Source organism: Cyphomyrmex costatus, unplaced genomic scaffold (assembly GCF_001594065.2).
Source record: "Cyphomyrmex costatus isolate MS0001 unplaced genomic scaffold, Ccosl1.0 scaffold273, whole genome shotgun sequence".
NCBI lineage: Eukaryota > Metazoa > Arthropoda > Insecta > Hymenoptera > Formicidae > Cyphomyrmex > Cyphomyrmex costatus.
The window spans coordinates 1,260,827-1,275,368 of record NW_017276833.1 but is presented as its reverse complement, the minus strand read 5'-3'; the positions used below and the strand labels follow the sequence as shown (position 1 = coordinate 1,275,368).

At 32.8% G+C, this 14,542-nt stretch overlaps 1 protein-coding gene across 2 annotated transcripts in view; it reads left to right on the top strand.

Annotated features, from left to right (window-relative positions):
* LOC108774774 (serine/threonine-protein kinase 32A) overlaps window positions 1–14,542 on the top strand; it is a 44,561-nt gene that overhangs the window by 27,515 nt on the left and 2,504 nt on the right. For both annotated transcript variants that reach the window (XM_018540969.1, XM_018540970.1), the window contains exons 6-9: window positions 8,651–8,740; window positions 9,316–9,482; window positions 11,897–12,177; window positions 14,275–14,484. In XM_018540969.1, coding sequence (XP_018396471.1) covers window positions 8,651–8,740; window positions 9,316–9,482; window positions 11,897–12,177; window positions 14,275–14,484 — 748 coding nt within the window. The remainder of the gene's footprint in view (window positions 1–8,650; window positions 8,741–9,315; window positions 9,483–11,896; window positions 12,178–14,274; window positions 14,485–14,542) is intronic.

Genomic DNA, 14,542 nt, shown 5'->3' with positions numbered 1-14,542 from the left:
GGTCCAAAAGTAATCTATAAAACATTGTATATAATAAGTCAACATGTATCAAAATAAATAATTTACCTCAACGTCATGGAGTTTGTACTTAAACTCCAGTCGATTTACTGCATGTAAAGAACTACAAAATCTTCTTTGGAATAATGGATTACTACCTATTTGTCGATTTATTACTTCCTGCACAATGAACCAATTAGGAGGCGGTTTCTTTGTTTCTAAATTATCCGATAACATGTTTTCTTCTTTTACTTTTTCTACTATTACTACTGCTTCTGCTTCCTCTTCTTTATTCAATTCATTCTTGTTAGCAACAAAATATTCATTCGAGTCAGCTGTAAAAAATTTAGAATTTAAAATTTTATCAAAAAAGTAATGCAAAATTTATATGTAAATTTACATATATATAAACTTTGCATTTATTTTTGATAAAATTTAAAATTCTAAATATATATATATATATATATATGTACGTGCGTGCGTGCGTTGTTACTAGCGAGAGTACGGCTTATGAAATTAGACTAAATCGAACTGAGCTGGAAGGATCTTTTTATTGACTAAAGAGGTGGAGTCTTCTATCAGAGCTCCAACCAATAACGTAAGATTTTAAAATACCAAAAATGTACGTAAACGGGGTAGGGAAAAACTGGAGAAGGTGACGATGACTCATGCAAGAGTCCGTTAAAGATGAGTCATAAAATAAGTTCGTTAGACATATAGCCCTTTTTTGCCTATAATTCTAGAAACATCATAAAATTGAATATTCAAAAGAGGTTCTCAAAAGGGAATGTAATAAACTTCAGATTATATATATATATATGTATATAAAATAGATTTTGTATATATATAATCTGAAGTTTATATATATATATATATATATAATCTGAAGAGAAAGAGAGACATGTATATATGGCTATATTACTGAACAAAACCGGCGCGTCAAGTATGTTGCTGGATTCTCTATAATTTTCTATTTGTTATAGAGGTAAAACTACTTTTTCAATTTTTCTGCGCCTCTTATTAGGCTATCTATTACATTTCGTTTTCTCATTCTGGGGAGAATCACATTAGAGGTTAAAAAAAAATCGATTTTTTTTGCATAAATCGCTAGCTTAACAATCCAAGAATACGCTGCCAAAATTTCAAAGCGAAATTCGCATTCGTTTAGATTTTATGAGCATAGAACCGAGAGCTCATCGGGTACAGGCTACAGGCTCGAGCGCACAGCAGGTAGGGCGAAGCACTATTTCAGGTAGTCGCTTTATGTACTTATGTAGCCCCCCTTGTAGAGGAACCCCACCTTTGTATCTTTCTTTTCAAATAACGGTATAGAAGGTACTAGGAGCAAAAAAGTATGTATCCAAGGATCAGGCAGTAGAGAGTCAGACGTGGTTCTTTGTACCTAATTAATAATTTATTCTTTAAAAATATTGAAAAATAATGAACGTTTCGGCTCTACTTTGGAGTCATCTTCAGCATAACTATAAATATCTCTTCACTCTTCTCCGAATGTTTGAAACCAAGTTACCATCAAATTTATCGATTTATTGTGCGATCTAATAAAACATTAATTTCGAGAAAATACTCGTCAGTTCTACGAGTGAAAATGTGACTGTGAATCGCTTACATTTTTATCGGGTCATTAAATTGTTCACTATGAGGAAGAAGAAGGATTATTATATGGTGCTGGAATCGCTGATTAATCGGTGAGCACTTTATATTATTGTTAACTTCCTTAAATTTCTAGTTTTCGAGAATTTTTTTTTCAAACGCGTTTTTCTCAAAATGTATTTTTTCACTTTTGAGGGAAGTCTAACTCAAAAAGTAATAAACCGATTATTATGAAAATTGATAGTATTCTTCTTTATAAAATTACGAAAAACATGAACCAACTTTTGGGATATCATATTTTTAAAAGTGTTCTTTTTGCATAATTAGTGAAAAAAAATGGTGAAAATTGAAATAATTTGTCCCAACACCTGCAAAATTTTTAATTTTTATTATTTTCACCTGCATTGAGGTTCATATTCTTAGAAAATAAGTTAATAATGTAAAATTAAAACCTTTTTGATTTCAGATAAACATTAGAATCGCTACACGTCCCGCAACTGGAGAACTCTAGTTGCGGACATCAGTGCGTAACTTTGTTATTTTTGGTTTAAATTATTCAAAAAAATTCACAAAAGTTGTTCGAAATATGAATAAAACGATGTCAACATTTGATTGAATTCTAATTAATTCTTCCCACTCAAAAAAAATTCTAAAAAATCAGTGAAAATGTGCCTCCTAATGTGGTTTCCCCCCTTAATGTGTTGATATACTTTATACACATTAAATAAAATGTATTTTTTATAAAGTTTATTATAATTATCCAATACAATACAGTTCTAAAGGATACCCAAAAAAGTCGTAAAAAGGATGCCTTCAAGATGCAAATACGTGTTCTGTAAGAGCATTTTAATAAAGATACTTGAAATGTTATTTTGATTTCACTTCTTTTTTAAAGCATTAATATACTTGACGCTGTTTTTTTTTTTACATTTTTAATGTCTTTTTCCGGTAGATTTCACGAATTTTTGCTAAGTTCTTGTTACAATAATAATACTTGACGTTATTTTTTTTATATTTTAAATGTCTTTTTCCTGTGGATTTCACGAATTTTTGCTAAGTTCTTGCTATAACAATAATATTTTGTATTTATATTTAAAAATTATAATAATAAAGGTAATAATTAAAAATAATTAAGCTATTAAAATATATTTATCTAAATTGTATATTTAATTTTTAATAAGTACCAATTACTATTCCGCTTTTCTTAGTTCTTTTCTATGAGAAATATTGGTTTACATACAGTAGCTGTTATATAACCATTCAATTTACTGTTTTTTCATAATTATTTATACCACGCCTCGATCTTCTATTTATAATTTAAGAAAAGTTTGCGATTCACAATAAATTATGAGTGTTACTAAACTTGTTCATAATTGGTCTCATAGAGGCATAGAATATACAATTAACTAGAGAAAACACCTAGGACAGAAACTATAGACGTTCAAACTTTAAGATGGTTTTGAGTTAGTACTTCAAATAAAATATGAACCAATTAAAAAGCCATATTAGCGTTTTAAGATATTATTTGAGATGGTCTTAAAATTAAAAATGAACTATGCATATCGGCTCTATTGTAGACATTTATCGAGTCATTGATAATAAATATAATTAGATTTCACATTATAATTAAATTAATTATATTTATTTTAATTATCTAATGGAAATATTTAATAATTAATCATTTTTTCTTATTCTTATTTCAAGGAGTATAGTCGAATTTTATAACTGTAATTTAGATTATTTCATTTATTTATTTTCAACAATGGATCAAAACAGACTTGATTTTTATAGACTATATATTTTTTATTATATCTCTGTTTTAAGATTTATATAACTTATGCGAAACACAAAGGAAGATCCATGTCCCATTATATACATTTAATTTTATATTTGTGACTTATTAATTTTATTATAATTATACACTTTTGATTTTATAATTGTGACTCAATTCTATTATACACTTTTAATTTTATAATTGTGACTCAATTCTATTATACACACTTAATTTTAATTTAACATTGAAAATGACCCGATCGGTGTCGAAACGTATATGCGAATTCTTACTTGCGAATTTTACTCTGTTTGATTTTAATGTATTGCGAATTTGAGTTAATTATATATCTTTAAAAATTATTGGCTCTTTTCTCTTATTTTTAATCAATTTGTTTTATTCTTGTTTTGAGCCTTCTATTAATTTATTTTATTTAATTTATTTTATTAATTAATATTTACACTAATAAAAAGCAAATGATAATTACACTAATAGAAAACTAATGATAATGACATAACAATTTATTTATATTTATTTGTTTATAACTTAATATTGTTCCTAATATTCATTTGTTTATAATTTAATATTTAATAAAGAGAGATTACACGAAAACAAAATTATATACTAATATTTGTTAAATAAGCTAGAAAATGTTAATGATATATCGATTTATTTGTCAACAATATCTATTTGTTTATAACATAATATTTAATGAAAAGAGATCAGATAGAATTAGTTATTTTTGTGATTAGGGAGTAAAAGTGGTTTTTACACCCGGAGGGTGTTCGACGGCACGAGGGTTGGCGAAGCCAGCCCGAGTGTACGGTCGAACACACGCGTGTGTGAAAACCTTACTCCCGAGAAACAAAATTTTTCGTACTAGGGAGCTGTGAAGGTGGGGAATGAGGTTCATGGATTGTTTTGCTGAGGGAGGAGTAATTGGGTGTTGTTTATTTACAATTCTCCGGGGTTGTAAAATCGCATTTTACTCCCGCAAATGCGGGAGTAAAACTATCATTTTACGCGCCCTAGTACGAAAACGAAATTATACGCAAGTATTTGTTAATTAAGCTAGAAAATTATAACGACATAACAGTCAATTTGTCGCCAACACCCATTTGTTTATAACTTAGTATGTAATAAATGGAAATCGGACAGAACGAAATTATAAACTGATATTTGTTAATTAAGTTAGGATATGATAATGTAGTTAACAAATACCAATATGTATATAATTCGTTTCCGTCCTATTTTCTTCTGATAAGAATTAAATTATAAACAAATAAATCGTTATTTCAATACCTTAACTTAATTAAAATACTAGTTTATAATTTGGTATCGTCTAATCTCCATTTATTAAATATGAAGTTATAAACAAATACATATCAGTGACGAATAAATCATTATTGTTTAATTAATAAATCAATAGATATAATTTCGTTTTTGCTTAATTGTTATATTTGCGTGAAAACATTGAATTTTTAAAAAACGATAATAATGTTAAAGGACTCCTTACAATAAAACAATATAAACAAATTTAAAAACGACTGTTATACTCTTTATTTACATTTAAATTTAATTAAAAATAACTATAATCTGAAATATCTATGAGTAGTTGGGGAGGCTAAAGGAACGTGGTAATTTAGCATAATATGGCAGAACGAGGTGCGGTTAAGAACTTCAGAGGGCCTGCAGCGTGTAGTCTGATCTACTGCAGTCTAACATCTTGCGCATGGAACTTCATTCTTACAGGAGAAAATTATAAGTGTATATACAAACTACTTTCTCATTAATAGTACATTGTGTAACGTGTGTGGTAAGTTGCTCTCGCTTCGCTCGTGCTCCCGTGCCCGCGTCGCGCAATAGACAATTAGCACATAAGTTGCACATAGATTTTTTCCTCACGAGTGCACTGTGTTATACAATTATAAATTCGCACGAGCGAAGCGAGTGCGAATGCGAAGTTGCACGAGCGAAGCGAGTGTGACTTATGGGGTGGTGCGTGGGGCGCAGGTAGCAGGGGGGGTTCGGAGGGGGGGCGCAGCGACTAAGAGATTACAATGTTAATTATTACACGTTGAAGGACACTTATACAATGGGTGCTTTCCAGCAAGGACAGAATCAGATACTGTGTAACACAGAGAATCGTTTCATCCTCGTTTAACGTAGGCAAACAACAGGGATGCAATGATTCACTGTGTTACACAGTGTCTACTTGTGTCGTAGCTGGAAAGCAGCCAATATTAGTTATTACACGTTGAAGGATACTTACAATCTTGGTAAAATGGCCCCGTTCACAAATTTCTGATAGCAATGACATAAAGATGATGCAATGCCCGTGAAAAACGGCGCGACTTGAACGAACACCGGACGGGCGGGCGCCAGCGTCGACGCAGGTTAGGTTTCTCTGTGTTGTTATTGGTGCTACCAGTGCTACCACCCTACCACTGCCTTGCGTTATTTAGGTTTCTCTGTGTTGTCATTCGTGCTACCAGTGCTACCACCCTACCACAGCGTTGCGTTATTTTTCATAACGCAACGCTTTTGCGAAATAACTCAACGGCTTGAGTTATTGGCTATTTACCGCACGCAAAAGCATTGCAGTATAGGGCACATTACGTGCACGCGTGAGGAAAAGTCTAAAACGTAACTACAATGGCGAATGGCGTAAAATTATGAAGACGTAATAGACCACTTCTCATTGCCTTCCGCATTTTGCGGTGCAGTTGTCGGAATGTATTTCGCAGTCAATTTTACCGAGACACGGGGCTTCGCGCACGCGAGATCATGGGACATCAGTAGACGTCAGTAGGAAGAGGCAATTTATCAAATTGAAGCCGTCAAACATTTCATAAACTAGTCAAAGTTATAAGGGAGTACTCCAGTTAAGGAAGCGTCCCTAATCTATCTTGAAGATATACGAGTCAGTGAGTTTCCCAATGAAGGGTGTGTCTCTCGCATTATTCACGAACGAGTTGTTTAAATAATACGTCACTTGTTTTTCATTTCTAGAATAGACGGCTGTCGATACCAAAACTGAGTGGTGAACGCAATAGGTATTGATTATTTCTATCGGAAATTGTTATTCGAAAGCTTATACTACTAAAAGTGGCTGTGAAAAAAAAATAAACGTTTAATTTTAGAACATATGCACGCTCGAGCAAATTAAATGGCTGATAACTTCAACTTTTACAAATTTTTAACAATTTTATCAGCTTCGTTGTATCTTTTATTACTTTTCAATTACAAATCGATTGGTTAATTGATTGCAAGAAAAAGTTACACGGCCAACAAATATCGGCTAAATAAATGCGGGTTTCTTATTTCTATTGATAAGCAATGAAATGATGAAAACGATCGCTTTGATGAGAAGATTTTGCTTTCTGTAAAGAAGTCGTCAATTTTTATAACCCTTTCGTAAACAAGGTGTGGGAAGCTATTCTTCCCTATGTATACGCAAACCACCCACGTACCTAGCACTAAAAACACGGAACTCAGCTACAATGGGGAGATTGTGTGTTATTGCCATCGCACACATCATCGTGTGTGCGTCGGAGTTTATTCACTCTCTCTCTCTCTCTCCGGTTTACAGCGTTGCTCGAGCCACATTGCGGTCGACACGATGTTTAGAAAATGGCAACGGATAAATATTGCGGGTATGGCGTGGCGCACGCGAGAGAGCTCTGACCATATCGCGTTGGAAAACCAATATCACGCACGCGCGCGCGCGCGCGCGCGGATGTATGTATTGTCGAGTATGTGTATCCATCCCTTAATAGTCTTCTGATGACCCGTAGATACAGCTATGCGGTATAGTTAGGGCTCGTCAGGCGTTCATCCCGTAAGAAACGTATTTAAATCGCGAGCTCGGACGCGTTATTTGCCATTGTTATATCCGCGCATTTTTTTTTATAATACCTTAAGCGAGGACTGGGAAATCCATGAACAGATACTTTATCACCATTTGTAATATATGTAAAACGTTAAGACCTGTATTCATAGTCGATTCTTATATTTAAAGCTTTTTATTTAACTAAATGAGATATCATAGCTAAACACAGAGTCGTATTAGCTTCATAAGGCCTAAGGCCGGAATCAGACTACACATTGAAGATTGAGATTGAAGATTGAAAGATTGAATTTTGGCTAATCAAAATAATAGGAGTTAAAATTTCTTTATCTTCATTGGTCAAATTTCAATTTTCAATCTTTAATCTCAATTTTCAATGCGTATTCTAATTTAGACCTAAATCAGACAACGCATTGAAGATTGAGATTGAAGATTGAAATGAGATCAATAATAACAAAAAAATTTAGCTCCTTATTTGTTTAAATTGGACAAATTTTAATTTTTTTTTTAGTCTCAATCTTCAATCTCTAAGACATTACTTAAGACAGTCTTAAAATATGAACGAAATGTAAATATTAATGTAAATTCTGGACTGCATAAACGCAAGATTAGTTAATTAAATTTTACAAACAATATTAATCAACAAAGTTTCGGTAGCATTGATAAAACCTACATTTTGTGTTCCCTGTCGACTTTGTTTTTTATGTCTGCTATTAAAAAAGATACAGCATGACATTTTTGTATCAAAAAATCAAAGAAATTTATTTTTTGAAAATCTAAATATGGCGAATTCTCTTCTACAATACATTTTTCTCTTCCAATACATATTAAACGAATTTTGTTATGTTTGTGCTCACTTTGAAATTACAAAGTATATTACTTACAAAAACTTGAAGGTAAAGAGTTTTACGTACAATTTATATTTCATAAGAGTTAAAAATCAGAATAAAAAGTGGACTCTTCATGTGTACTACATACGTTATTACGTATCCCTTTTCATATTATTTAAAGGAAAGAAAGGAAAATTTTAAGCCTATCTCGCGAAATAAGAATATGCTACTTTATAAAACAATGCGGATAAAAAGGGACAAAGAGCCGACAATGTAACGAAACCAAAAGACCAGAATGTATAAAATTTGGTGTTCTTGTCATTTATATCAGTAGATAATCCATTAAAAGATAAGAAATACGTATAAAATGGTAACCAATCAAAATCACGTACACTGTTATTTATTATTACATTATTAAATCACAAGTGAATTTGCAGAATTTGCTACTTTATAATATTAATCGAATCATTACGTATAATTACTGTTTTCTTTTTTTCCTTAAGCGGGATGTTTCGAAGCGCTTAATTATTTCAGTTAATTAGTTATGAACTTAATAATGGAGAGACTACAAAAGACAATTTGCTTGTCTAGGCCACGCTCATGTGACAGACTTCAACATTGCAACTGTACTCGAAAGCGGGCAATTGGCAACTTCGATGTCTGGGACAAAACCGTATATAGGTATGTGTTAGCGAATAGTCCCAATTTGAATTTCCCTTCTTCCACATAGTTTTAAAATTCATGCGTTCCGTCATTTTTGTTATTTAATTACGATACTTTATTTTCATAATATATTCAATACATTTAATTAATTTTAAAACATATCAATATCGTTTTCTATATCAAATCATTATTTCAGTTGTTATGCGCGCACATTTCTCTCTATATTCACATATTTAATACAAACGCATGTCAAGTTTATAATTTGTAATTGCGATCAATTTTATTATTTTCATAAATTGTTGCTGCTGATTCCTTATTCGTCTCGTACGGTAGCTTTTATATTACGTATCAAAGAAAGATTCGTAATCTTTAAACGGAAGCAGTATCTTCACATCAAATAAGACATTGCGTGTATCAAGAGAGACTCATGTCTAGCAGAAAAAGGTCGCATTTCAAAAAGAATAACGAGCTTTCTTTGTTTCCATGCATCAGTTCTTTATCTTTTATGTCTACTTTAAACTCGGCGAGTCGCTCTCGCGAACAACGTGAGACCAGTACACTTTTCTGCATCTCTTCCTTTTTACGCGGATCAGCTCCAGAGATTTACATGTGTTCGTGCGAGGAATATGGCGTCCACGGTTACGGATTCGCAGTGGACTGGTGGAGTCTGGGAATCCTCGCTTGGGAAACCCTAGCCATGGAGAGACCGTACCCACTTCACTCCACTACGTCCAACAGAGAGGCTCTGAGGATCTTGAAGGTGAGATACAAATATATGATGAAAAAAAATTAATTTACGCGAGATATATAAAAGAAGTGCGTCGCGCGACTCTTTATTTTCCCTTCTCGTCCAAAGTTATACGAGGTGCGAGTAAAATTTCTATACCATTTTTGAAGAATACGCGCGCGTTAGTCTGTTAATTAAGGTTATATCATGTCTCAGCTGTAACGTTAATTAAGGACTTGTCATGAGCGCGCTGCTGGCACGACACGTGCGCGACGTGTTATAGCATTCTGCCCTGGTATACGTCCATCGGCTTGTGTAACACAAACATTTTAACATGTCTTTCAAAACATTCCAGTTTTGAATAATTCCGAAAGTAAACACACGGAATGTACAACGTGAAATATATCATGTATTTCAATATAATATAAGACCTTGGAATCACGTTTGTGATTATAAGAATGATCTGAGTCTTCTTTACTTTGAGATAAGCGGATTTTCTAATCTTGTTTATTAAAAAAAAAAAAAAACATTTTATAATGTCTCTTTTTTAAAGTTTTTAAATTAATCGCAATTAAATTTCGCTATTCACGGGGCTGACATTTCGCGCGCTCGGGCATGACGATATGACAAATGGTGAATATACCACGGGAGCCCCCTTAACATGCAATATATTTTTCAGAAAGATTGAAAAAACAATATTTGTGCATTTTTAATTTTTATTTATATACACATGTGCATATAATTAATATGCATAATTAATATCTGAATAGTATCAATATCAATTCAATAGCAAGATATTACGAATAGGGGAAGCCCGGGCAGTGTGGATATCTTAAGGTTTGGGAAGAAAAATGACATAGTTAAAATTAAGATCAGAAACTATTTTTTATTCTTAAAATTTCATTATAGAATAAACTTTAAAATAAAATTAAAAATAAAATTTAAAAAACTTGAACATTTATATGTATTTTAAATAAAAATGTAAGAAAAGAAAAATCATCCGCTTTACCCAACCCCCCTGGATAAACCGAATATTACTCGAATAATGAGAATATAATAAAAAAATATCAAAATTAATATTGGCAATCGTCACAAAAGTAGCTGCCAAATCCTCTATATGTTGTGCAGCCTTCGTGAGCCCATTTAGTGCACTGATTGCACTGGATCCAGTCTTCGGATGGTTGGATCGATGTATTCTTGAGAACACACCAAACAGAAGTAACGTACGTTCTCTTAATCATTAACAGACTTTTCTTTTTTAACTCGCTTTCTGTTTACATCACTACAGCTAGGTCCAGCAGTGATGATGTGCTATTCGTTTTGTCCCCACTCACTTTGCCTAAAGAACCTACTTGGCGCAAATTAGGAAAAATTAGAATAAGTTTCAGCAACAAGTGAAGAATTTTAACCTCTAATGCACGTTTAAAGACAGAGAATTCCTATAAAAATTTATTCACACTGGTTAAGAAACAATTATTGCTAATAATTACACTATGTATCTAAGCGAAAATTGTAAGAAAACATCACACAATTTCGTATATTTGTATATAAAACATAAACAATCGCAATCATATTGCGTTTTGTATTTTCATAGCGTCGCCGGCCGGTTATTCCTGCAACAGCTAGAGATTCATAGCACCATCTCTGATAGATAAGCAGAAATAAAAAGTATTCGGTTTGCCTAGGGCATCCATTTTGCCCGGGCTTCCCCTATATCAACTGTTAAAATAAATTCGTAAGCATGATGTAAGAATATAAGGTGTTTCAAAGCGCATTGTAGGCGGGGCCGAAATTAGAGCAGCCAATAAAAATTTAGCCTCAAATGGTGACTAATTATGACTTATTAACCAAGTCTTCAGCCAATAGGTTAGCTGACACTATGTTGCGGATCTTGGATGAAGCCATATTGTTTTTTTGCATTTGAGGCAAATTTCTGATTGGTCGACACTGCGCATCTCGGGAGTTGAAACACCTTATATTTTTACATCATGTTCGTAACTATGTTCATCTCGAAGGCGATGATGATGATGACGTATCTCTATGTGTCAAAATTTGACATTTGGACTTTTCATTGCGATATCTTCCTTTATAAGATACGTATTAAATAAAAATACATTTATATAACATAATTTAAATCCAAATAGTAAATTAAGACTACTTAAAAGTTGATATAAATTCAGCCGTTTATTGAGAGATCCGATAATCTCGGGTGCTCGCAACTCATCGACTCGCGTAAACTTTAACGTTTCGCGTTCACTTGGCGCGAGACACTGCCGTGTCTCTTGATGAAACAGTTTTATAAAATAAAAAAAATATATTTTGAGGTCTTCAATCTTACTGCCTTCAGTTATTCACAAAAAAAGTTTTTGATTACACTCACTTTTATTTTGCGGCGAACGCGAGAAGATACTCATCGATACTGGTGTACGAATACCTTGTTTTTTCAGGAGGAAAGGCCTGTACCCTCACACTGGAGCCCGTCGATACGCGATCTCCTGGACCGCCTGTTAACTGTCGCACCGAGTACCAGAGTATCGTGCTTGAAAGAACTGAAACAGGCGAGCGCGATAAGGGATCTGGACTTCGACAAGGTACTGAACAAGCAGATAAAGCCACGCTTCACCCCACCGAAGGATCACCTGAATTGTGATCCCACCTTTGAGCTCGAGGAAATGATAATCGAAACGAAACCGCTGCACAAGAAGAAGAAACGCCTGGCTAAACAGAGGTCAGTTACTTTTGCACGATCATTGTTCTCTTATTGTTATAAATCGAGTGAAGATGAATCGCTGATGAGAATAATACGGATTGTCACTGAAAATTACTCTATTTCATTTGTTTTTAACGCAAATTCCCACCCGAGTGCCGCTCAGGTATCCTTCTATCCTTATTGCTTATTAAATGATAAACAAAGATGACATGACACCCTGGGAGCACTCAGGTGGGAAACTGAACACGCCCTTGAATGTTTATATCTAGACAGGGTTGGGTAGTAACTAGTTGAAACGTTAAAAGTTAAAAAAAAAAGGTTAAAAAGTTAATAACTTTTAACTTAACTTAGTTAATTTTAAATGCATTAAATTTTAACTTAACTAAGTTACTTTTAAACGTTAACTTCATAACTTTTTTTTTAAGTTAAACATTTTTTTATGTCTTTTAAATATCTTAGAAAAATAATAAGATATAATAAGACTAAGGCCGGAATCCGAACATAGTCTAAATCTCAAGGAATGTCTTAAGATGCTAATACGGCTCTCTGATTGGTTCATGCACTAGTTTAATACCATCTGGAATCTTGAGTAACGTCTATGGATTCCGTTCTAAGAGCGTATATTCTGTTTATATTTTAAGACTATCTTAAGTAATTTCTCAAGATACTAATACAGCCCTCTAATTGACTTATTCGGTTATGCCTTATGTTATAAACCTCAGTCCGGATTTACAATAAGTGTTTTAAGCCTTAAGTCATAAGAAATTGACTAATTACAGTTAAATATTCTTCTCGTATTCGAATTTAATTGATCAATTTTTTATGGCTTAAGACTTATTAAAAAGTAAATCTAATAATCTATATTGTAGTTATTTAATCTCATTTTAAGAAAAATTAAGACATTTTGATCTAAAAAATAATTTTTTTTCGAAATTAACTTTTTTTCAACTTAAGTTAATTCAATATTGACTTGACTTACGTTAAGGTAATTTTTTATTCCTTCAACTTTTAACTTAACTTTATTAATTTGGTAAAGCCATTAACTTTAACTTTATTCAGTTAAAAAAAAACATTAACTTACCCAACCCTGTATCTAAAGAGATATGTATACATATGTATGATAAAGCCCGTGTCATACTACGGATTGTAGACGCGGAGAAATGCATTAAAAGTACGAATTTTCAGTGAAAATCCGTTTACCGTTTTCAGGGAATTGTTGCCAATGGAAATAATATTTTTACTGTAAAATATGTTATGATCACAGACAGCTGTAAAATATTTTTAAATTTTCTATAAGTATAATATTTTGAATTGATATAGTTCTTGAAAAAGATCCTTATTTCTAGAGTAAAACTCGTGTTCAACTAGTATTCCTATATACCTACATATATTAAGATTTTTAAATTCATGTATTATATTTCTTATCGAATATTTCTCGCAAAATAAATTAATTATTTACAGATTTTCACTCATAGATTTTAATGTGTCGTTCAACATTATTAAGATCCAAGATGCTATGAGCATCAAAATTGTTGAATTGCTAGATAATTTAACTCGTGATATTATTGCGGTAGTTTCGTAGAATGGCGTTTCAAGAGACCGAAAAATTGTTCGGTGTGCGGTTTAAAATACGTAATTTCTTGTATTCTTAAACTCGCAACTGCCGTTTCCTGCTATAAAAATGAATGGGCTCATCTTATATTTGTTATAAACAGATCTAATATTTCATTGATGAAAATTTTATCTAAAACATTTTTTTATTATTATTTCACCATTTCGACAATAATTGCATAGAATAAAATTTTGACGAGTGGTTTCATCCCTTAAACCTTAAAATAGACGCGTGTAAAAAAAATACTCAATTGCCTCTTTTTTAGAAAAATTGCCTCTTCTTTTATGCTAAAATTTTTCCCTTTTCCAGCGTGGTTGAATTTATCTTCGAAATTATTTTCACGTTAAAATTATCATAGCGTCGTGAAATAGTACAACGTAATCTCTAGCGACTGTTGCGACCCTGAACATCTTAAAATTTACGTATTCCTCTCGCTATCCTATATATTACCGAGGTAATTAATATGCTAATTGTCGAAGCAATATCTCGACATCCCGTTACAGGTCGCTCAGGGTCGAACACTCGGCGGAGGACGCCGGTGGGTTCGCCGAAGGGGCTGGATCGAGCGTAGACACGCGGAGATTAGCTTACATCCCGGAATACCGGGTGTACAATCGCGAGCGCGAGATCGAGAGACAGGAGAGGGAGAAGAAGGAAAAACAGTGGGAGGAGGAACTGAACACTGCCATGAAGGGTGCCGAAGAAAGACTCAAGTACAATCGAATAAAAAAAATTCCTCGGAACTATCGGCACATTTTTCTCTTTCTTTTT